General features: G+C 38.2%; 1 protein-coding gene across 4 annotated transcripts in view; it reads right to left on the bottom strand.

The window, feature by feature from the left end:
• EPSTI1 (epithelial stromal interaction 1) overlaps nucleotides 1-23,293 on the bottom strand; it is a 92,403-nt gene that overhangs the window by 12,671 nt on the left and 56,439 nt on the right. For 2 of the 4 annotated variants that reach the window (XM_044779930.2, XM_044779931.2), the window contains exons 7-9: nucleotides 23,161-23,254; nucleotides 15,405-15,437; nucleotides 13,732-13,815 (exon numbers count right to left, since the gene is read on the bottom strand). In XM_044779930.2, coding sequence (XP_044635865.1) covers nucleotides 13,732-13,815; nucleotides 15,405-15,437; nucleotides 23,161-23,254 — 211 coding nt within the window. The remainder of the gene's footprint in view (nucleotides 1-13,731; nucleotides 13,816-15,404; nucleotides 15,438-23,160; nucleotides 23,255-23,293) is intronic. The other 2 variants (XM_070480838.1, XM_044779934.2) reach the window with 1 other exon arrangement.

The raw sequence follows: 23,293 nt of genomic DNA, 5'->3' as shown, positions 1-23,293 counted from the left end.
CCCATTTCAAAGAGACAAAAACAGCGAGAAGAGAATTATCAGGCCCACGTCATAAGTTAGTGCCTGAGACAGAGATTTTTTGATAGAGAAAATACTGTCAAGTCTTGATAAACACATACCAACATATGCATTTTTTTTTTTCTTTTTGCTGAGGAAGATTCTCCTTGAACTAATATCTATGCCAGTCTTCCTCTATTTTGGATGTGGGTCGCTGCCACAGCATGGCCACTGACAAATGGTGTAGGTCCACACCTGGGAACCGAACCTGGGCTGCTGAAGCAGAGTGCGCCAAACTTAACCACTAGGCCATGGAGCGAGTCCCTACATGTATTTTTTTCAACCCCAAAACTCCCTTGATGAAAAGTATAAAAAAGTTCAAAGTTCAGATATATATATATATATGTATATTTATTTATTTATTATTTTTTTAACTATTCAAGGCCTTCCAACATTCCACAGTCTCCAAAATAGAAAGACTGGTTTCTTATACTGTGATACTCCCAATACACTACTAATGAATCTTTAAAGTACATTATTTAATTCTAACTCTCATCTAACACCAACAAGGGAAAAATTAGAGAGTTTTCTAAATAATTGAATAATATCCATTCAACAATTCAACAAGTATATATTAACCACCTAGATGTCAAGTCTTGTGCTAGAGACTCACTTCTCTACAATAGCATCAAGTCTTTCATTTCATTTTAATTTGTGTCACTATATGTACATAGTTTTAAAAGTCTACTAAGTAACAGTACTACTTATTAGTACTACCCATAAAAAAAGCTCCAGTCCTCCCCCTCACCACTACCTCCAATCATTTTCAACTCCTATGTGTGGTTTCATCTGTCAATTATCTCCTTAATAGCATGCATAATCTCTTTTTTCCTTTTTTAAAAATCTGTATTATCTTTTGGCTTCCTACTACAGAAAAGATTTGTGCCTCTATTACTACCTCCATCCCAAGCCCAACTTCTCTCTTCCCAGTACATCACCATCCTCATCGCTTATCCTTACAATATTTTTTTTTAAGATTGTCACCTAAGCTAACATCTGTTGCCAATCTTCTTTTCTTTTCCCCCCTTCTTCTTCTCCTCAAAGTCCCCCAGTACATAGTTGTATGTTCTAATTGTAGGTCCTTCTGGTTGTGTTATGTGGGACGGTACCACAGCATGGTCGGATGAGCACCCAGGATCCGAACCAGGGAAACCCAGGGTCACTGAAGCAGAGGGTGTGAACTTAACCACTTGGCCACAGGGGTGGCCCATTTACAACATTTTTTAACTGCCAGTATGGTGGAAGAGGGGCTCTAGGGTTCTTACAGCTCCTCATTTAGACTTCTAATTCATCCTCCTCTTCTCAACCCCAGCCTTCAGAGGTACCAGCTGCCTCCAATTCCAGAGTTGCATCAGGACTGCTCCAACTTGGCATCTTACTGCTTCTTGCAGGTGAGTTCTGGCTTTTCCCACTCTACTTTCCAGCTTCCAAAATTTTGTTGATATCTTTTCTTTGCTGCAGGGTCCTGGCCTGTTCTTTTGTTCTTACTGTTTTATGCCTTTCAAAAAAATGTTTTTCCTTTATTGTTTTTTAGTGGGGTTTGGAAAAGAGACTGGAGATAAGCAAATGAAATATTTTGAAAGTTCAATGTTTAACCTAGAAGACCTTAACATTTTCAAACAAAAAATTTTACCAGAATTCTGTTTCTTGATCCTCACAACCATTCACAGAGATAGGGAAGTAGATAAAGTATTATTTGATAAATGAATGAGTGAATAAATGAGCACTATTATGCTTGTTTTACAGATGAGGAAACAGGATCAGAGACTCAGTTTAAGTAACTTGTCAAGAGCTAAATGGCTCTTTAGTAGCAAAATAAAGACTAGAGCTTAGATTTTCTTGTATATAATCTTCTGCAAGATGCAACCAAAATAGGCAGTTAAGATTAAGGATAACTTGTCTGTAGTTCCTCATATCAATTATAAACAGCCACATCCAGAACTATAGGACCCATTTATACTCAAAAGTTCTAGCAGAACATGTCTAACCAAAGCTCAAACCTAAATCCCTCTTGTCAAAGGATGCTAATTCTTCTCACACACATAAACCCATTTCTCCCATGAGCCACTTCTAGTATCCAGCCCATCCTAAGTTTAATAAAATGAACTCTAAACAAATTAAATTCTCATCAGTTCTGGACATGAGATAGATTTTTAAGAACTATAAGACACATATATTATGTACATATATGTATATTATTACATAGTTCTCTAAAATAATTTTTAAAATAATTTTTTCCGCCTTGGCAAAATGATCCTGAAGTCTATCTGGAAAAAATAAATATGCAATCATAGCCATGAAAAAATTCTGAAAAAAAGAAAAGAAATGAAGAAGAACCAACTTCACCAACTATTAAAACATATCATGAAACTACAGTAATTAAGACAATTTGATTGAGTCCCGGAAAATATCTAATCCGTGGAAATGCAGCTTACCAGAAAGTTGTGCTAAAGTCACGCAGGAGAGATAGAAAATGAATGATAAAGAAATAGCCAACCATTGTGAAAAAGATTAAAACTATATCCTTTATTTTTCATGTCAAAATAAGTGTTGTAAAGGTCTAAGATTTGAACCTAAAGGATGGAACCATAGAAGTTTTCGAAGAAGTCCTGGATAAATTTACTTATCAACTTGGAGTGAGGAAGATCCAGAAATCATTTTTAAAAATTGATAAATTTGGCTGAATAAAAATTCACAGCTTCTATTGGGAAAAAATAACATACACAAACTCAAAAAAACCAAACCTGAATTTTTATGACACATAAGCTAATTTTATTATTCTTTCATTCATTCACTCAACAGTATCTGAGTGCTTATTATGAGCCAGGCTTTGAGCTAGGTGATGGGAATACAACAATGAACAAGACAGATGAGATGTTTGCTCCTTAAGAGTTCATATTCTAGAAGAAAGGAAACCCATAAACAAGTGAGAAAAATATCAGATCATAATCCTATGCAGAAGATTAAACTTGTTGATGTGAGGGTCAGTGGCACAGTTACTATTTCAGCTGGAGGCACAAGGAACACCTGACACGGTGGCTAAAGACTTCATATAAACCAATAAGGAAACAGCGACCAACAGAAAAAGGGCCAAGGATAGGAAGAAGTTCACAGATAAGCTACAGGTTACCTATAAATTCAAAATAATCGTCATCTTCACATATAATCAAAGAAATATAAATCAGAACAGTGAGACAAAACTTTTCTCCCATGATATTGGCAAAAACTAGAAAAGTTTCATAGAGAATCAGGTACATTCAAGTACTTTGGCGGAATGCCTAAATCAGTGAAAACTAACTTAATTTTTGGAGGACAGTTTAGCAATAACCATCAACATGTAAAATGTACACATCCTTTACAGAAGTGTTCCAAGATGTAAGCATAAGTGTACAAAGATGTAAGAGATACGTAAGGATAGGCACAGTTGTATTACTGAAACACTAGAAGTTTAAGAGAAAGTCTTAATGCCCATTAATAAGGAACTGGCATGATAAGGCGGACTACCCACACAATGGAATCCTATGCAACAGTTAGAAGGAATAAGGTAGATGGGGGGAGGGAGAAGCACCTGAGAGATCTGTAAGATACATTAAGTGATAAAAGATAGGTTCAGAGCAGTGCTCCTGGGAATGTTCCACATAAACAGAAAAGATACGCACACATCCATCTCAACTTTTATATGCTGGCGTATACCATATTTAAAACGTTTTTATGGAAAAACGCATACTAAAATGTCCAATGTAGTTATCACTGAGGAGAGAATCAGGGAGGGTAGATGGACGGGGAAGGAAGTTTTAACATCATACACAGTGTTTTTGAACCATGTTTATATATTACTTCTTCATACCGTCAACAGAAGTTTATCTGCGTGGGACACCATTTCTGATTCATTTAAAAATCCCAATAAATATATAGTTTTTAATACTTAAAGATGTAAAAGAGCAAAACACTACATTATGAAGCCAAGAACTGGTAGGGAGGAAGAAAAGAGGATGGGAAGAGAATAACAAGCATCATCCTATTACGGAGACCAGGACAGGGGAGAGGAGGAGACAGAGCAGGAGGGAAGTGGGGATGGACGGGCAGCTGATGAGGCGTCACCATGCAAGAACATCACTCCAGATGGCAGAAGGGAAGGCTCTGGCATCATCGCACTTGGGATTATTATTCTACAAATAGCAAAGTGTATTTACCAGGGAGAGGCTGGTTTTCCTTGGGTACCGCGAAGGATAATTTCAACTAATTAATTTGTTCTGCTGAACTGACAGCCACTGTGGATGTGTCTGCATGCCTTATAAGCATATTCTTGGTTCATTTACTGGGTTCTCACACAGAAGTGCAATACACAGTGGGACAGATATAAAATAAGTCATTCTTGTTCCAAGGACTGAGCTTTGGGCATTAAGAAAGTCAACACGCTCTAAGCAGGGGGACATGACGCACAGCATCCGAGACACTGTCAAGTCCTGTCCCACTCAATTCATATTTGTTAAGCACCAACCATTTTCCAGATACCTGGATTCATGCTGACGGTACAGATACAAAGAAGACACAACTCCACCCTGAGGGAAATCGCAGTATAATGAGGGAAACAAACCCAGAAACAACCATGACACAAAGCAGAAAGAAATGCATTGCTGAACACAAGTTCAAGCAACATGACATGGGAATATGAAGGAAGGGATGCAAACAAGAGGAACAAGGAACAAATGTACCTGGGTGATGTTCGACATTTTAAGCGCATCCGTGAAGGCTCCCAGAGGAAAGAGAGCATGTCTTCTCACTGCTCTACACAACTCCCTGCATTCACACAGAGCTCCGTACAAAGAGGGTACTTAAGTAATATGATAAACAATATATCACTTGGAGATGCCAAGAGAACTTCCTGTAGCCATTGGCCAAGTGGTGTATGGTAAATGAGGACAACACTGCAAATGGCACCACTGCCCCTGCCACCCTCCCAGGGCTACTCTCAAGAGGGGCTGGTCTGGGGAGGTGCAGGCAGGCACCAAGATTTCTACTAGGGGCCCAACCCAACAGCAAGAAGAAAAGGGATCACCATTTCCTGCTAGAGGTTTTAGAAATCGCTTTTCTGTGTTCCAATTTACCAAAGGGTCCACTATACAACAACCAGGTGCATGCAAGCCTGGACACTCGAGAAACCTGGTGAGGCTAGAATGAAAGGTATGCTCCAAAGCAAGGCTGTAGTGCAGCGATTGAAGACTGGGATTGGCTCATTTTAAAATCATGTCTGAATCCCAGTGAGGCATGTTCCGACACGGTTCAGCTTGACTGCTTCATGTAAACATTAGAGTGCCATCACCCAGGCAGGACAAACTTCTCCCAGGAGAGGATGATCTCTCAACTTGAGGAAAAGGATCAGAAGCAGAAGCGTTGACGCCACAGAAGTTAAAGAACCCCGTCCTTTGAATGTTTTGTGATTCAGAAGAAGAGCTATTGTGGGGAGGAGAGGGAGACAGTTTAGAGAAGACTGCTCAGTGGCCCCCCACAGTAATACCTCTGCCCAGAAAGACAAAGACAGCCTGGGCTACGAGAAAAAGTGAAACTACCTTAAAAAATTATGAGAAGACCAACCAAACCAAAGGAAGTAAATACTAACGTGTAAAGTACAGGAGTCAAAAAATAGAATAATATTGTGCACTCCCGTTTTACTGGTTTTGTTAGCTCTTCTCTTTCTCCTCTTTTTGCAGGGAAAGATTCACCCTGCGCTAACATTTGTTATCAATCTTCCTCTTTTTTTTTCTTCCTCCCCACAGCCCCAGTGCATGGTTGTAAGGCCTAGTTCTATGTGAGCCGCCACCTCAGCATGGCAACTGACAGACAGGTGGTGTGGTGCCAAGACCAGGAAATGAACCTGGGCTGCTGAAGTGGTGAGAACAGAACTTTAATCACTAGGGCTGGCTCAGTTCTATCATTTTTATATAAAAAGAAATAGACTTCCAGCTACAATAATCGTTGAATCACACAGCTCTCTATCTCCCACCCAGAAATATTTCCTATCAATTTTCTTCTAACTTTTAAAAAATACTTTTTCTCATAAAAGTTACTTATTCATCCTGGAAAACGTAGGAAGTATAGAAACTATAAAGGAAAACATAATGATCACTCATAAAAAACTCGCCCCTCCAGAGATAAGCTCCTTTAACATGTCAGTATATTTCCTTCATTTCTTGACTTATACACATAGATTACAAGTTGTTGTCATCACCTCAGGTCACATTTGCAGGCTCACCACACGTCAGGCATTAGGGTAAACTCTCCATGTGCTTTCTCTCATTTAATCCCAGAAACAATGTCATAAGGTAAACAACATCACTGTCGTACAAAGCAGATGAGGCTTAGAGAGATGAAATAATTTGTACAAAGTACAATAAGAAGAGGAAGTAGATTTCAAAACTTACCCATATTCTATTTTATAATCCCTTTTTTATTTTAATACAAGTGAACATATTCCTATGTCACTAAAACATGGTAGTAATTGATGCATGATATGCCAGGCTTCACATCTTCCAAATCTTCTATCACTGAACAAATTGTTTCAAACTTTCCATTAACATCATTTTAAAAATAAACCACCTTGTACATAAATTTTGTGTGCATCTCTGAGTATTTCCTCAGAATAGATATATATCTTTTAGATCTAATATTTTCACCTTTAGGAAACTCTTCAGAATTTGATATTGTCAAAGAGCCCTTCAGTTCACCTCTCATCAGCAGCAAGACAAGCGAGTTTGAAGTAATTTTTAACAACTAATAGCATAACTTCTCCTCGCCCCAGCAAATGCACAAATTATCCACATTTTTGGAAAGCTTCTTGTTTAATCTTGTGATCATTCTCTCAGTTGAAATGTAGAAATAGTTTTTCAAACTACCTCAAATTCTACTGAAATTTTTATTGGGATTGCACTAAACTCACAAATTAACTTGGATAGAACAGTAGTTATTACAATATTGAATTTTACCACTCGAGAGCGTCATCCATCTCTGCGTCATTCAAATCGACACTTATGGAGCACAGGAAAGTTTATGGGTTATTTTTTTTTAGGGATTGAGCAATTTTCTTTTTTACAGAGTTTCTTGAGATCTTTTTATCCCGTTACATTTTGCAATTAATTTTTGCTGATATTTGAGAAAGTTGTTGATTCTCATATATATTTTATAACCAACTCTTACTTAACTCCACCTGCTCTAATCATTTTTCAGTTGATTCTCTTGGGTTATATAGGCAAATTGCTCTTATCCATAAATAATTACTTATTTCTAATAATTAGAAAAGCTCCCTTTTTTAATTTTTGTCTTACCAAGTTGGCTAAAACAATTCCCAAACCTTGTTCCACGCTGTATTAAGAGTTTTTAGCTTAAAAGGGGGGTGGGGAGGGGTAGATTTCCATGAAATAACTTTGAGAAGCACTAGGTTAGCATTTCCTGAACAATACTGGTTAGTGGTAGGGGTTGCTGATATCCTTATGTTATTCACTGTTCTAATGCTTCATCACTGAGTATAATGTTAGTTATTAGTTTGGAATACTATACCTATGTTATGAAAATTCTTTTTTTTCTGGTTCACTATAGTTTCTTTTTTAAATTGATAGTAGAGGTTAAAATTTATTAATGCCCTTTTTTTCTTTTGCAGATAAAGAGGTGGTCATATGCTTTTTTTCATGACTTATCCCATTCCAGTGATAAGATATAAAAAGCTATAATATATAGCTAGTCATCTTTGCATTCCTAGAATAAACCTTACTTTGCCTTGGTAAATTATTTAAGAGAAAAATCCCATTAACTAGAATTTTCTTTCAGATATTAATCTCTATATGTTTCTGTGTGTGTGGGTGTGCACGCATACTCCCTTTATCAGGTTGTGACATCATGGGGATGATAGTTAAATAACATCAGTTCTAAATTATTTCATCTTTTTCTTTGTTCCAAAACAATTTGTAAATCATAGGAAAAAAATCTGTTCTTTGAAAATTCAAACGATTTTGCCTATAAAATGATCCAAGTTTAGCTTGTTGGGGAAAGTAACTCTTAGAAAACTTTAGAAATCTCTTGCATTTTCATTTTTCTTCATGTATTTTAATTCTTTGAGTCATTTTAGAGTTTTATATTTTCCTATAAAATCATTCACTTAATCCACATATTCAATTTATTAGCATGGTATTATCTATAGTAATATAAACTTAATCTTTTCTAAATCTATGGTTCTAGATCCTCATTTCTAATGTTGTATATTTATGTTTTTACTAATCTCTTCCTGATTAGTCTTGTCAGAGATTTGTTTATTTTGTTGACCTTATCAAAGAACAAGCTGTTGGATTTTTATAACAGCTGTTTCTTGAAGTTTTATTATTAATTTCTGTCCTTAATTACTTCCTTCAGTATCATTTATTGTTCTTGTTCTAAATTCTTGGATTGGCTGCTTATTTCTTTTTTTAGTACTGATTGGATTTAGAAGTCATGATTTTTCTTTCTCTGAGTACAACGTCTCCAAGTACAGCTTTGCATGCATTCCCTAAAAAGCGCCTTCACCATAATTTTTTATGGATTCTATAATAATTTTCTGTCACCCAGTAATTGAAGTATTTTCTTATTTTTTGGTTTGTTTACTTTCCAGATGACTATATAAAATTGATAACCATGCAAACTAGTAAGTGCACTGAATCTATCAGAAATTTTTTTGAACTCCTGAAAGGTAGAAAGGAGACAGAATAATTCACACAGAGAAAAAAAAGTGCAGGGTAAACTGGAGCTGAGTTAGCAGTGCTTCTGAAGGAGCTTCGGGAGGGAACAGTGAGGCGGTCATGAAGCTGATCAGTTGGAGAACTGCACTGAGGGCAGCTTGGCAGCGGGCTCTTTCCCCTCACACACTTACGCTACACTGCAGACAGCACTGACATGGCCCACCAGGTAAACAGTATATGGAGAAGGGGTGTCTGGTCTCAGAGAAACAGCACAGTGACCCAGGTGCCTACTGACTAAAGGAGAACAAGAGGCTACCCCACACCCAGAAGACTATCTCCTGCGTACCTCACTTGGCAGCATGCCCAAGGAAACTTGAGAAAATAACCAAGAATCACCAAACATTTAAGAAAGAAAATCAGGGAGATAAAAGTTAATATGGAAAGAAAAAATATGGTTAAAACAGTAAATAGAAAACATTAATGTTTGTATAATTACCATCAGTGAAGAGATCAGAAAGAATACATCATTTATAAAGTCAAATATTGCCACAAAAAAGTCAGTCAGCATTTTTGGTAATTAAACAAATTCGACACTTGTGCCAAATAAGCAGAATCGAAACTTATGAAATAATTTAGTGAGCAGGATGATCTAGCTAAAAGTTTCTCCCAGGAGGCAATGAGAAAGGCCAATGAGAGAAGTACAAGAAAAACAAGTGATATAGAGAGCAGATCTCAAATTTCTAAAATCTACTTGATTCATAGCCCAGAAATGGAGAAAAGAGACAATATAGGGGAAGAAATATAAAAGGAAAATAGAAATTTCCCTGAACTTAAGTGAGACATAATATTTTGAGATTAAATCGACCAACCAAAGCCATACAAGATTAAAAACAAAGACAGTGAAATATCTTATGACAGGAAGGGGTGAAGAGAAGAAAAGTAAATAAATGGAACAGAGACAATTCAAAGTCAAGAAAATAAATAGAAAACATAGTTAGAAAGTAAATTATATAGCAAGAACATGTGCAAATATGCTAGTAACCACAATAAATGAGAATATATTAAATTTGCCTATTAAAAGTATGAAAGAGTATGAAAAAGAAAAATCAGCCATTTTCATCACTAGAAAACCAATTTAAGCCAAGTGACAGAGAGAGGTTAAAAGTAAGTATGGAAAAAGAAATTGCCACATAAATTCCAACAAAAAAGCTGGGGGAGAAAATATTAGAATCAGACAAGATAAACAAGAAATCAAGCTGAAAATCACTTAATGAGAAGAGAATTATACTTCATATTGATAAAAATCTGGGGGAGAAAATATTAGAATCAGACAAGATAAACAAGAAATCAAGCTGAAAATCACTTAATGAGAAGAGAATTATACTTCATATTGATAAAAATCTGTACTGACAGGCAGGCTTCCCATATGTCTCACTGGTTGACGCTACTTCTCATATCCATGGTTGAACCAACCACAGGCAAGGAGAATGGAACTCCCATGACGAGTTAGACCATTTGGGATAGGTTCTCCAGGACTGGGGTGTGTGTCTGCCTTCTCCGAAACACAGGCCATGCTAATCAGGATGGATACCTAAACTAAAAAGTGGGTTTTAGGAGAGACGTAAGCAATCAACAATAATTGGATACACCATTCTGAAGTTATCACAACGCACAAGTTATTTCTTTTTGCAGCATTAATTACTGCAAAGTGGTTACTCACTGTAAAATAAAAAGTGCAATGTTTTATTTCTTTGTGTCCTTTTAATTGTCTATCTCCTCCTCTAAAAAGAAAACTTCAGAAGGGCAGGGACCCTGTCTATCCTGTTCTTAATTGAAGCCCCATCACCTCGAACAAAGATTAGCAAGTAATAGGACCTCAGTACATGTTTGTTGATAGAATGAATGAATAGATGAATGAAGGAAGATATACTGGGGGGATAGTTTACTCTGAGATAGATCAACCCAAATAATACACTAAGAAAAGAAGAGCCAGGCGCTGGCCCAGGGACATAGAGGTGAAGTTCGTGTGCTCCACTTAGGCAGCCCAGGGTTTGCTGGTTCAGATCCTAGGCGCGGACCTACACACAGCTCATCAAGCCATGCTGTGATGGCATCCCATATAGAAGAACTAGAAGAACTACAACTAGGATATACAAATATGCACTGGGGGAAAAAAAGAGGAAGATTGGCAACAGATGTTAGCTCACAGCCAATCTTCCTCACCAAAAAAAAAAAAAAGAGAGAGAGAGAGAGAGAGAGAGCACGCCAAAAAAGGAGAGCTTTAAATAATGTTAGAGAGTTACAAGGACATAGGGATTGCAAAAAACCCACTGAATTGAATGTTCAGAAAGGATTTTACCTTGAGAGAGTGGTTTCATTCAGAGCATTTGTGAATATAAACCAGAACATAAGGAATTAGGATTAAATGGGTAATAAAGATGTAATTAAAGTAAGACTTTAAAAAAAATACAAAGGTAATTTGCTAGAAGCAGAAAAGGTGCTATCTCTGCAGACAGCAGAATCAAGGAAAGGGTTAGTTGGCCTATTTTAAAATGGCAAGAGTGAGCATATTTGTTGACAAAAGAAGTAGTCAATGGAAAAGAATACACTGAAGGTATAGGAGAAAAATAGAATTATAAATAAATTTTTAGAAGGAGCGAGAATTGAATCAAATATAAAATATTGAGAGATTAACCTTAGGAAGAACCTACTGTCCCCAGAGATCAGAATGATGGAAGAATGTGGAAGTCAGAGACATACAGAGGGAAACAAACGTGCTGTCATCTCAAATTAAACCTAGATGATCTACTTGGGAATTACTCCAAGGTAGGTATTCAAGGAATGTTTGTTGATGAATGGAATGAACAAACACATAAACAGATGCAACGATACAAATGTATTTTTTTTCTGGATCTTCTCACCATAAGATGATCCTTCTTGTTTTCTTAAACTAAATTTTTGAAGTGATAAGGAATGACAGACTCTACCAATCAGGGACAGCCTTCAGTGGACATTTTCCAACAACACATTGAACAAAAAGAGAGAGAAGCTAAAACAAGGTAGAACAGATGGGTAAGTATCCTTATGTATTCCACTGTTACTGAAATCCCTAAGGATGGAATTTTCTCCACGCTAAAGTTATTCCTTTTACTGAAAGCTAGAGTAAATAAAGGGAAATAATGTTTGTAAAAGATTATATAATAAAAATATGTCCAGTCAATAACCAGAAAATATATGTGTATCAATATTTGTCTAAACTTCAAAAGAAACACAAGATTAGGAAATAAAAAGCTTAATCTTCACTGTTTAAAATAACTGGTCAACCTGAAAATTAAATCTCAGATCTGATTTTCTAATCTGTTGAGCATTCTCTTTGTGAAATGTTCTACTTTTAATGGCTTCCACATTCCAAATAGACACACCAAACCTTACAAAACACTATTTAAAATTCATTAGAAGTGATTTTAAAATAAATCATATCTATGCTGACTTACACATTCTCCTCTGTATGAAAGTAGCTCAGGACTTGGTATTAAGTTAAAAGATCACAGAAACAGATTCTCACTTTCATGTCATTTGGCAGACATTATCGAAAATACAACATGAGTATACACTAGATTTAGCTTCTACTTGCTAATTACCAGAATCTTACTATAACATTGCTTATGTAATCGTGAATTTCAATCTCATGAGGCTTTTGTCAAAAGAAAAACACATTTGTTTTTAAAAAAACCAAGAGGATAAAAATGTTTCATGGTTTCTTCATGGCTTATGTGGTAGCTTAATAACTAAATTTACAACTTATACTATTTCTTTCAAAGATTTAATTACTATCTACAATGCACAAAAGAGTTCAGTGACACAGTCATTTATACCAAATGCTGGGTGAAACTATGAACGAGTAAGGTGTTGACTACTGCCGGGAGGAGGGTAGTACTCAAAAGTTCAAATTATAGCAACAACAACTAGTACATATAGTCCATTTCAAAATGTGATTTTTACATTAAATTGCCGCAATAAATCACCTTGTGCAGCAATGACATAAGGAAAAAACCAAACTAAGCCAAATCAAGGAAATCCAAATGGGACTTAGAGTTCAAGTTAATTGCATAATTGAAGAAATAGATTTGAGAGATATTAGAAATGACAGGATGCATCAACCACCAACACGGCAAGAAGAAAAGTTGGAAAACAGGAATGATGGGGAAGATAATGGCCTCCAACTAGTTGAATAATTTATTTTGCTTTTTCTAAGGATCTGGAACGAAGTGGCACCTTGGAGCTAACTACTGATCTTCATCATTCTCATGCCATGCTGAGGAGTTTCTGGCCCTATTTGAGCCTATGTATTAAAGGCAAGTATGACCATCAAGTCACAACACTGAATGTTTTCAGTTACTGTACCAGAAATTTCCTTTTGTACTAAGGACTACCCTGTAAGCACTTTTCTTAGGAGGCTCTGTATTCATTTCACTGATTTGTTTTGCTTAAAACATTTGGAACGCCTCACACATTTGTATAAATCTGTAGTGTATCTCTACATTTTATTATATGTGTATTTTTAGGTGACTGTTTAAGCCAGTTTCATAACTTTGTCTGCCTACCTTGTTGTGCATTATAGTATTCTCTGGACACTATTTGTAATTTCATATATCTTTGGTTTAAAAAACAGCGGTGATTGGTTATGCTTTATTTTGTAATCAGAAGTTCACGTGTTCCATCATCTTCTCCACAAACTTTGGCAGACACACTACAGCCCCTATAAAGCCCAGCGCCATGAGAGTTTTGACCAGAAGGAGCCCCCACACCATCACGTTCTTAAAAGATACCCACATCTCACCTTTTATTTTTTAATGCTTAGGTTATTTTTTCAGGATTTTCATGTATATAAATATTTCTATTCAGAAACCCTTCAAATTACCTAGTACCACAAGCAAAACATTAGCAATGACTAATAGGATCTTGTGAATACCTTCTGATGTTGTTCCTCCTTCATCTTTTGCAATTTTTGATTTTCTTCTTCCTTTAGAGAATCCCTATAAGCCCGGCTTCTGGCCTGAAAGGTAGAGGGAAAAAAAATCGTAGGAAAAAGCATCACCACAATATACATACTGTCTGCCTACCATGGGACTGGTTCTAAGAACTCAGCCTCCGTACTAAGCATACAGTAAGCTCTCCACGCACACTTGCTTATTGAGTGATTTATGCATATGTCTGAAGATGTCCCTTGGGATATATCAGAAGACTAGCATAATCACAATCATCCAGCACATTTTAAAGGATGATCTAAATGTTTAATTAAGCTTTAAAAATATCCCCTCGGAGATAATCAACATAGTTTATTCTTTCTAGTGAGAAGGATTTCAAATAGAGGAAAGTTAAATATAATTTTTCAAGAATATTCGAACTAACTTATCAGTCAATATCAGAGACAAGCAATAGCGACACTGACTTTAGAGGCACTGACACGTCTACCGCTCATTAATGGTATCCTATTAAATAGCTTGTCCACTGGTGATGGATACCATATAATTCCAGAGATGTATTTCTTTCTAAGTCTGTGCACCCCTAATCTGTACCTACAGTGTATTTCTATTTCTGAGAGGGAAGACAAAGCCCGTTCAGGAGCACAGGAGTCATCAATTCTGGCTGAATTAGGACCCCAAGGGGTAAGCCTTAGGAGAGCCAGCACACTCAGTAGGATGTCCTTCAGTCCCACCGACTCACCGTGTATGAGTTCCACACACTGGCATAGCAACCACGTATGCTGGAATTTATGAGATTTCAAGTATTCTGTCTGTTCATTTGTCATACACTTTCTCTCCCTCACACTGATTTGTAGCTCAGCCTCTGGAAGGCAGAGAGGCCAGCCTGATAAGCTAATACGTAGGAAATTCCATTGTTCTCATAAAACTATCAGCAGCATCATAGCAGCAGGCTACATATTTCAAGCCTAGTTCTTTGCACTAATAATCCATAAAGCTTATGTAGGCTGGCCCCCGCTTTTACTCAGCTATAATTTTTCTCAAGCACCTCTTAATTCATTCCCCCATTTCTGTCACTATAAAACCATATTCCATCAAATAATAAGCAGTACTTGTCAGAGCAGGAGAGAGCCTTTTGGAATTGTATCATCTATAGCACCACTAATTAGAACAGTGTTCAGAAAGCCCTCGTACATTGAAACCCTGCTACAGTAGACAGGCAAACACAGCCAATGACTTTCTCTTATCTATATCCCAAACACAAGGGAATTGTGATAAGACAGAAGATGGGGAGTGGTTCTCCAGTGATTCCTTCTTTTTATTGTAGAGAAGGCTAGACTTCATCACAAATATTCCATATAAGACCTGAACGAGGGGAAGGAGGTCGGGGGCCCATCTCCTACTCAAGACATTAAAAGGAGTAGTAGGCTATTTAGTTAAAGCAGACATGATGACTTGAGAGAGGAGCCTAGATTCTATCCGGATACACACCTTTCAGGCTTAACCACTTTGTTTTTCTTTTATGAAAATATGGGTCCTAGTTTTTGACTCAGAAAAAAAATGATTATTAGACACAAATTGTCGTTTAAAGGCCACAGAAACTGGGATGTCACATGGCACCTTAACTACGAAGAGTTCAAAGTTACTAATGCTTGCTTACCCAGCTGAGATCCCTAGGCAGGACAGGAAGCTTCTGTTCAAAAATAATAGGAGGGGGGGAAAAACTTTTGATCACTACTTTTCTTAGCTCTAAATCCCCAAAATTTCTAAGTCATTGTATACACATAATTTTTCTATTGTTAAATATTAATATATTAATACTAATTTTTTGTTATTCAACTAAAATATACATTTTACTTATCCTCCCCTAAAAGTTATGCTTGTAATATATTCATTCAATAAACAATATTTAAGCCTCCTATGTGCAAGCACTGTGGTAAGACACGATCCCAGATCTCAGGTGCTTACAGCCTAGTGTGGAAGTCAGAGGAGAAGATTAACAATTACAGTGCAGAATGACAGGTATTGTGATGGAGGAAGCTAAAAAGAAGGACATTTAATTAAAATGGATCAAGGACACCTTCTCCAAGGGGGTGACATTAGCTTGTGTTTTAAAGAGTGAATAGGAATCAGACTAATGAAGGGGAAAAGCATTGTGTGAACAAATGAAAAACAGCGTTGTATGACTTTGCTAAGGCTGCCATGATAAAGTAACACAGACTGGGGGGCTTAAGCAACAGACATTTTATAGCCTCACAGTTCTGGAGGCTGAAAGTCCAAAATCAAGGTGTGTGCAAGGCAGCTTCCTTCTGAGGGCTGTGAGGGAAGGATCTAGGCTTCTCTCCTTGGCTTGTAGATGGCTGTCTTCTCCCCACACCAATTCACATCATCTTCTCTGTATGCGTGTCTCTACGTCCAAATTTCCCCTTTTTATAAGGACGCTTTTCCTATTGGATGAGAGCCTACTCTAACGATTTCATTTTAACTTGTTTACCTCTGTAAAGACCTATCTCCAAATAAGGCTGTATTCTGAGGTACTGGAGGTTAGGATGTCAACATATGAATTTTGAGGGGACAGAATTGAACCCATGACAAGCATTAAGTTCCCATTTCAGGATGGTGGAGCAAAGATGTTTCTGCTCCATTCTTCTCTCAAAGATTACCCTGTTTAGAGAGGAGAAAATGAAACAAACACAAATTATCTTCAAGAACTGAAAGAAATCTATATTCCCTGATGAAAATCTATGAAGACAAAGTAGATGAAGAAATGGTAAGTGAGTAAGAGAGGAAAAGAACAAACCTAAAGACGTGCCAATGAGGGGAGAGAGGACACCTACGAGAAGCCAATTTTCTGCACAAAGCCATGTGAGGGCCCAAGAAATGGATGCACCAGCTATTGGGGAAGACAGATGGGTGATGGGAAGGGGCCCATGCCTGCTCCTACCCTGAAAATTGAGGCACTAATTCTCCCAACCCTGGCAGGAAATCAAAAGTGCATTCTCGGGATAAACTAAACCAGGCACGCCTAGTACAGAAGGCAGCAGTGGTCAAATCCCAGGCTGGGAATGAAAGGATCGTGTAAAATCCTGCATACTGAGCAGTCAGCCTCCGGGTCCCCTCTTTGAAGTTTTCTTCTGCTCCCTGCACTGTTTCCTCTGAGAGACGAAGGTGATATTTTATCCATGAAACAAGAACAGGTTGCTATTTTTATAAAGCAACAGAGAAGAAAGGAGCTCTTGGAAATTAAAAATATCTCCCCTCCTCCTACAGAAAGACAAACCAGTAAAATATTTAGAAGGTAAGTCAAGAAAATACGTGTGAAGTAACAGAAAAAAAATTATAAATGTGTGCATAAGTATGGATATATGCATGTATGTATATATATGTACGTGTATATATATGTTTGTGTGTGTATATGTGTGTGTGTGTGTGTATATATATATTTGCCCCCAGTTCCTGGCATGGAACTCCTAAAACCCTAATAATTTTTTAAGTGATAAGAGTATTAGGAGCATCTCTTATTCTCATATTTGGTCTTTGACCCTGTCCCTGACACAGAGCTGCTGAAACCTTTGTAAATTCCTAAGTGATAAGAGCACTAGGAGCATTTTTTGTTCGAATGAGGTGACTCTCGGTGGGCCCCCGGGTGATCACCGGAAAGACCAAGCCATGATTAGAAGTTTAGAATTTTCAGTCCCAGCCCCTCCCCCATCCTCCAAAGGGAGGAGAGGAGCTGAAAACAGAGTTAATAATTGATCATGTCCATGTGAGGAAGCCTCTATAAAACCCCCAAAAGTACAAGAGTTGGGGGAACTTCCAGGTAAGTGAACGCATCCATATACTGGGAGGGTGGCTGACCCCCAACTCCACAGGGCTAGAAGCTCCTGAGCTCAGGACCCTCCTAGACCTTGCCCTATGTATTCTTTTCATCCATGTTCATCTGTATCCTTTATCATATCCTTTAATAAACTGGTAAATGTAAGTAAGTGCTTCCCTGAGTTCTGTGAGCCACTTTAGCAAATTATTCAAACCCAAGTTGGGAGTCACAGGAACCTCTGATTTGTAGCCGTGTCAGACAGAAGTTGAGGGTAACCTGGGGACATACTACTTACAATTGGCATCTGAAGGGGGAGGCAGTCTCATGGGATTGAACCCTTAACCTGGGGGAACTGACACTATCTCCAGGTAGGTAGTATCAGAATTGAGCTAAATTGTAGGACACCCAGCTGATGTTGCAGAATTGCTTCTTGTGGGGAAAAGACCCCACACACGTGTTGTGAGAAGTGTTGTGAGTGTGGTAGTAGTGTAAGAGTAAAGGAGACACTCAGGAAGGAAAGGACTGGGGTTTTTTCTAATTCAACATGCCAAGAAGTAGGGGGAAAAAAGTAGTCAAAGATAAATTAGAGGAGAAAAATATTTTTTACTAAAAAATTAGAAGATAAATCTAGGAGGCCTAGGATTTGAATAATAAGAATTCCGTAAATAGAAAACGAAGGGAAATAAATCAAAGAAATAACACAAGAGAATCATCTAGAACTAGAGATGAGCTTCCAGACTGAAAATGAATAAAAATGGCCCTCATGCTAAGACACAGCATTATGAAATTACAGAACACCAGGAAAAAAAGAGAAGATATTAAAACATCTCCAGAGAAAAGTGCTCATATAAGGACTGACATTCAGATGGTCTTGGATTTCTCAGAAACCAATACTCAAAGTTAGGAGAGTAATGCCTTTAAAATTCTGGAGGGAAATTATTTCCAACTTGGAATAGTTACCAGAAAATTGCAAGCTAAGTATGAGGGTTGAATAAAGATAGTTTCTGATATGCAAGGACTCAACATGCATCTTCTCTTGAGAAGCTACTAACTAATATGCTGCACCAAAACAAAAAAAATAAAGCAAAAAGAAATGAGACCCAGAAATCAGGTGACCCAACATCAGAAAGCAATAAAAGCAGTTCCCTAGATGACTTTAAAGCAGTGATTCCCTTCCTTGGCTGCACACCAGAATTACCTGGGGAGTTTTAAAAACCCTGCAGCACAGGCCACAGTACAGCAAGATCTCTAGGGGTGCGACTCAGACAGCAATGAATTTTAAAGCTCCCTGGCTGGTTCCGATGTGCAGACAAGGCTGAGAACCTTTCTGTGGAAGGGGAGTCCCAGAACAACAGCTGTGCGAGAGGCCTAAAGAACAACCAGACCAGGTCAAGGCAGGAGGTAAGAGAGATATAGGAGGGCAAGAAACCCGGAATTGACAAGTTATCTGACAGGTACAAAAGGGAGAATTGTGTGGAAATTTGCATCAAGGGAAATTTTATAGAACAGTCACAAAAGTTGAAGGAAGGCAGTTGAGTGTTCAAAGGAAACCAAGAAAATGCAAAAATAAAATGAAAATTCTATAAAGTTGAAAAAGAAAGAAAATGTAGAGTATACTAACTGACTTGGCAGTGAGAAATATTTATGTAGTCATCATAAGGGAAAGCCTGACATACTGAATAATTATATTAGGAGAATGGGGAGAAGAAATTAATAAGATCTGAAACTGATTAATCAAGAGACAGCAATCTACACATTAACGGATATGGGGAGCCAAATAACAAAAGAAACAGCTCAGGGAGTGTGGTGGGATGAACACTGGGCCCCCAAAGATATCTGTGTCCCCATCCCTCAAAACTGTGAATGTTACCTTACACGGCCAAAGGGACTTTGCAGAAATTAAGGATCTCAAGATGGAAAGATAATCTGAATGATCCATGTGGGCCCAACGCAATCATAAGTGTCCTTACAAGAGGAAGGCAAAGTCAAAGAGTGAGGAGAAGGTGATGGGAGGATGAAAGTAGAGATTAGAGGGATGCAGACATTGGCCAAGGAGCCAAAGAATGCCAGCAGCCCAAAGAAGCTGGAAGAGGCAAGGAACAGATTCCCCCCAGAGCCTCCAGAAGGAACCAGCCCTGCTGACACCCCGATTTTAGCCCCTTCGTACTCACTTCTGACTTGTGACCTCTGGGACTGTGAAAGAATAAATTTGTGTTGTTTTAAGACACTAAGTTTGCAGTAATTTGTTACAGCAGCAATGGGAAATTTTTTAAGGTATAATTGATATATAACATGATATTAGTTTCAGGTGTACAATGTAATGATCCGATATTTGTATATATTGCAAAATGATCACCCAGAAGTCTATTGACACCCATCACCTTACGTGGTTACAAAATAAGTCTATTGACACACATCACCTTACATGGTTACAAAAACTTTTTGCTTGTGATGAGAACTTTTAAGACCTAGTCTCTTAGCAACTTTCAAATATGCAATACAGTATTATTAACTATAGTCACCATGCTACACTACATCCCTAGGACTTATTTATTTCATAAGTGATGGGAAATTAATACAAGGAGTTTAAAGTATTGGAGTAGAAGTGGGATTGAAGGAGTGCAAGGGACAAATGCCTTTAAGTGTTGACTTTTTATAGAACTTGTTCCACATGGATAAAATTTAAATAACCAAACTGCACTAAGTGTTCAGATTCGTGGAAGTGAGAGGATATGACTGGAAAGGCATGAGCTCTAGGGCAGTGCTCCTCAAACATTAATGTGCACACAAATCACCCACGGACTGTGTTGAAATGCAGGTCCTGACTCAGTCTGAAGTGGGGCCTGAGATTTGTCTACAGTTCTGTAAGCTCCCAGGTGAAGCCCATGCTGCTGGCCCATGGACCATATTTGAGCAGCAAAGACCTGGACTCTGGGACTGTAGAGTAGTGAGTTGGGAGGTAGGAGGGGGTGGGGCAGAGAGCAGAAAAATATTTGTGCTTAAGCTAAGGCTTTTTGAGTTTATCCTTGAAGATATAGGGGGACACAGGGCAGTGGAACAACAGGATGAGATTTTTTAAATTATTATTCTCTGTAGAAGAGGAGCAGGCAGGGGCAGCAAACCAGGGCCTGGAAACTATTTAGCGTGCAACTGGAAATATTCAATGATAATGACCGAGGAAGGTATGATGCTGCTGGTACTTCTGCCTACACACACACACACACACACACACACACACACAATACAGATGAACCACACCAACTCATGTGTAAGTGAACACCATAAGTTATCTTCTGTTTGAAGTTTTCCTGTGTAACACCTAAAGGATGTTCTTATAGTCTTTTCATTGACAAAACTATACAGTGTTTATTAAATTCCCATCTGCCCATGACAGATGCACATTTAAATAAGTGTAAGAAGAAAAATTTTCTCAGGAAAGTTGCATTATGCAGTAAAGTTAAAATTATTTCTTAAAGAAACAGCTCATCACACCCCATATAGACAAGCATCACACAGCGTTCACGTTGTGTACATTGACAATAGTTAAGACAAACTGCAGGTGTCTTAACTTCACAAAAGCACAGTGTACGTATTTGATTTTCCTGAAGCATTAGAAATGGTTCTGCAAAGCATTCTCAGAGGAATTCTATGTGTATAGATTGGACAGAATGTGAAGACTATAATATGGGTAAAAAGTCAGTTAAACATATTGAACACTAACAAATTATTAATAGTTCGGTGTCAAAATGGGAGCAGCTATTGAACCTAGTACAGAGGGAACCATCCTGGGTCCAACCCAGCTCCGTGTCTTCTATTAATAACTCTGAGGATCGTGTGACTAATGCACTAATCAATCCACAGAAAATGCAGCTCTGGGAGACATTACTAATGCTTTGGATGACAATATTAAAATTCAGGATGAATTTTAAATTGTTAAATTGAAATGAGCCAAAATCAATAGAGCAAGCACACATAGTTCTGCCAGGTGTTTCAAAACATAAGATTCAAGAAGCTCTCAAACAAAAATCAAGGCCATCCTGCAGCCAAACACCCAGTTGGTAAAGCTACCCAACTCCTGTTTCTCTCCCCTCCCTCACAGCCACAGGGTATGTGGACAGAGGTCAAGGACTGTCCCTCACACATGCTTTAGCTCTACCACCTACAACTTCTCAACTCTTTCCTCCAGAGCAATGAGGGGAGAGAGATGATGAATTTGATATGACTTACAGTGTCCACACTGGCAAATTTAGACTTTGGACACCACATTAATAGCAGGGGGAAAAAAAATAAGGTGCACTTAAAGGTTTGTAGGTAAGAGAATAATGACCTTTTTCCAAGGACTGTCATAATGTCTTCCTTATATTTCAAAACATGGTTACTAAAGAGCAAGGGAGGATGGGAGAAGATGATCAGATTTCTCTAACAACTTATCATTTACCTGCCCAAACTCTGCAAAAGCTAAGACTTTTTAAGACTTAAACCCATATTTTCTTTCAGCTACAATCCCTTCCTGGAGTCATCTTTAATTACCCTTACTTTCTTGTCTCTATTAGCCAGTCAATAACCAAGCCCCGCCAATTTCACCTTCTAAGCAGTTCTCTGACCTGTGTGCTCATCTCCATCCTCTAATTCAAGTCTTCATCATTCCTCACCTAGACTGATACAAAGCTCTCAGAGGCCTTTCTGCCTCTCTATTCCTTTAGATCCATCTTTCACATGGTTACCAGTGTGATCCAGCTAAAATACAAATCTGACCTTGAAGCTTCCCTGTTTAAAATGTTTCAGTACCTTCAGTACTCACGGAATGAGGTTCAAGCTCTTCAATGTGGGATGCAAATTTCTGCAGTGGTGTTCTACCAGGAGCACCACAGCTCCCTGTGGGGGGCATTTCTGGATGTCTTAGTGTCTGGGGAATGCTACCAGCACTTTGTGCCCAGGGGTCAGGGGTACTAGACATCCTGCAGTACCCAAGATGGCCAACACAATGAACTATCCCACTCAAATTGCTGCTCTTGAGAAATCTCCTCCTGGCTCCTGCCTACTTCTCCAGCCCTCTAGCTCACTCTTCTAGACTGCAGCTACACAAAACTCTTCTTCCCTAACACAAGCTATGCTTTTTCTTGCCATTATACCTCAATCCCTGCTTCTGTGTCTTGATTGATTTCTGAAACCTGGAATGACTCTCTTCACTTGAGACTCATTTTCTAAGCTTAAGCTTTCTAATTGTTACATGCTTTACACGTATAACTACAATTTTCTCCTTCACTTGACTAAGGTCCTTCCAGGCAGAAATTGTATGGACTCAGTAGGCCTTATGTAAACTTGAAAATCTGAAGGATGGATAGATGGATGGATAACTGGGTGAGATCAAAGGCTTTTCAGAGGCTGATGTTTAGTCCAGGTGCCCATAACGTAGGTAACAAGTATACAAGCATTGTTTTACAGCTGAGGAATGAGCTGAGGTCCAAGTTTCAGATAAGGTCATCTGCCCTTAGTTTCAATATTCTATGGTGTACAGGTCCCTCTATGCCCTTAATCTTTGTTTACCAAACAGCTCGTTAAAAATGCCACACAGCACCCTGCATGGCATTCCACTTACCCAAGTTGAAGACTGTGGGTCATGAAGAGCAATTTGACAGGCACTTCTCTGGGGCAATTCTGTGTCCAGTCTGCTCAAGAACTCAGCAGTTTTGCTAGCAGGAACACAAATAGGTGTTAGCACCTTCATAAAA

This window comes from Equus asinus, chromosome 11 (assembly GCF_041296235.1).
Source record: "Equus asinus isolate D_3611 breed Donkey chromosome 11, EquAss-T2T_v2, whole genome shotgun sequence".
Taxonomy (NCBI): Eukaryota; Metazoa; Chordata; class Mammalia; order Perissodactyla; family Equidae; genus Equus; species Equus asinus.
Note: the sequence above shows the minus strand (reverse complement) of the source record. Positions and strands in the feature narration are given on the sequence as shown.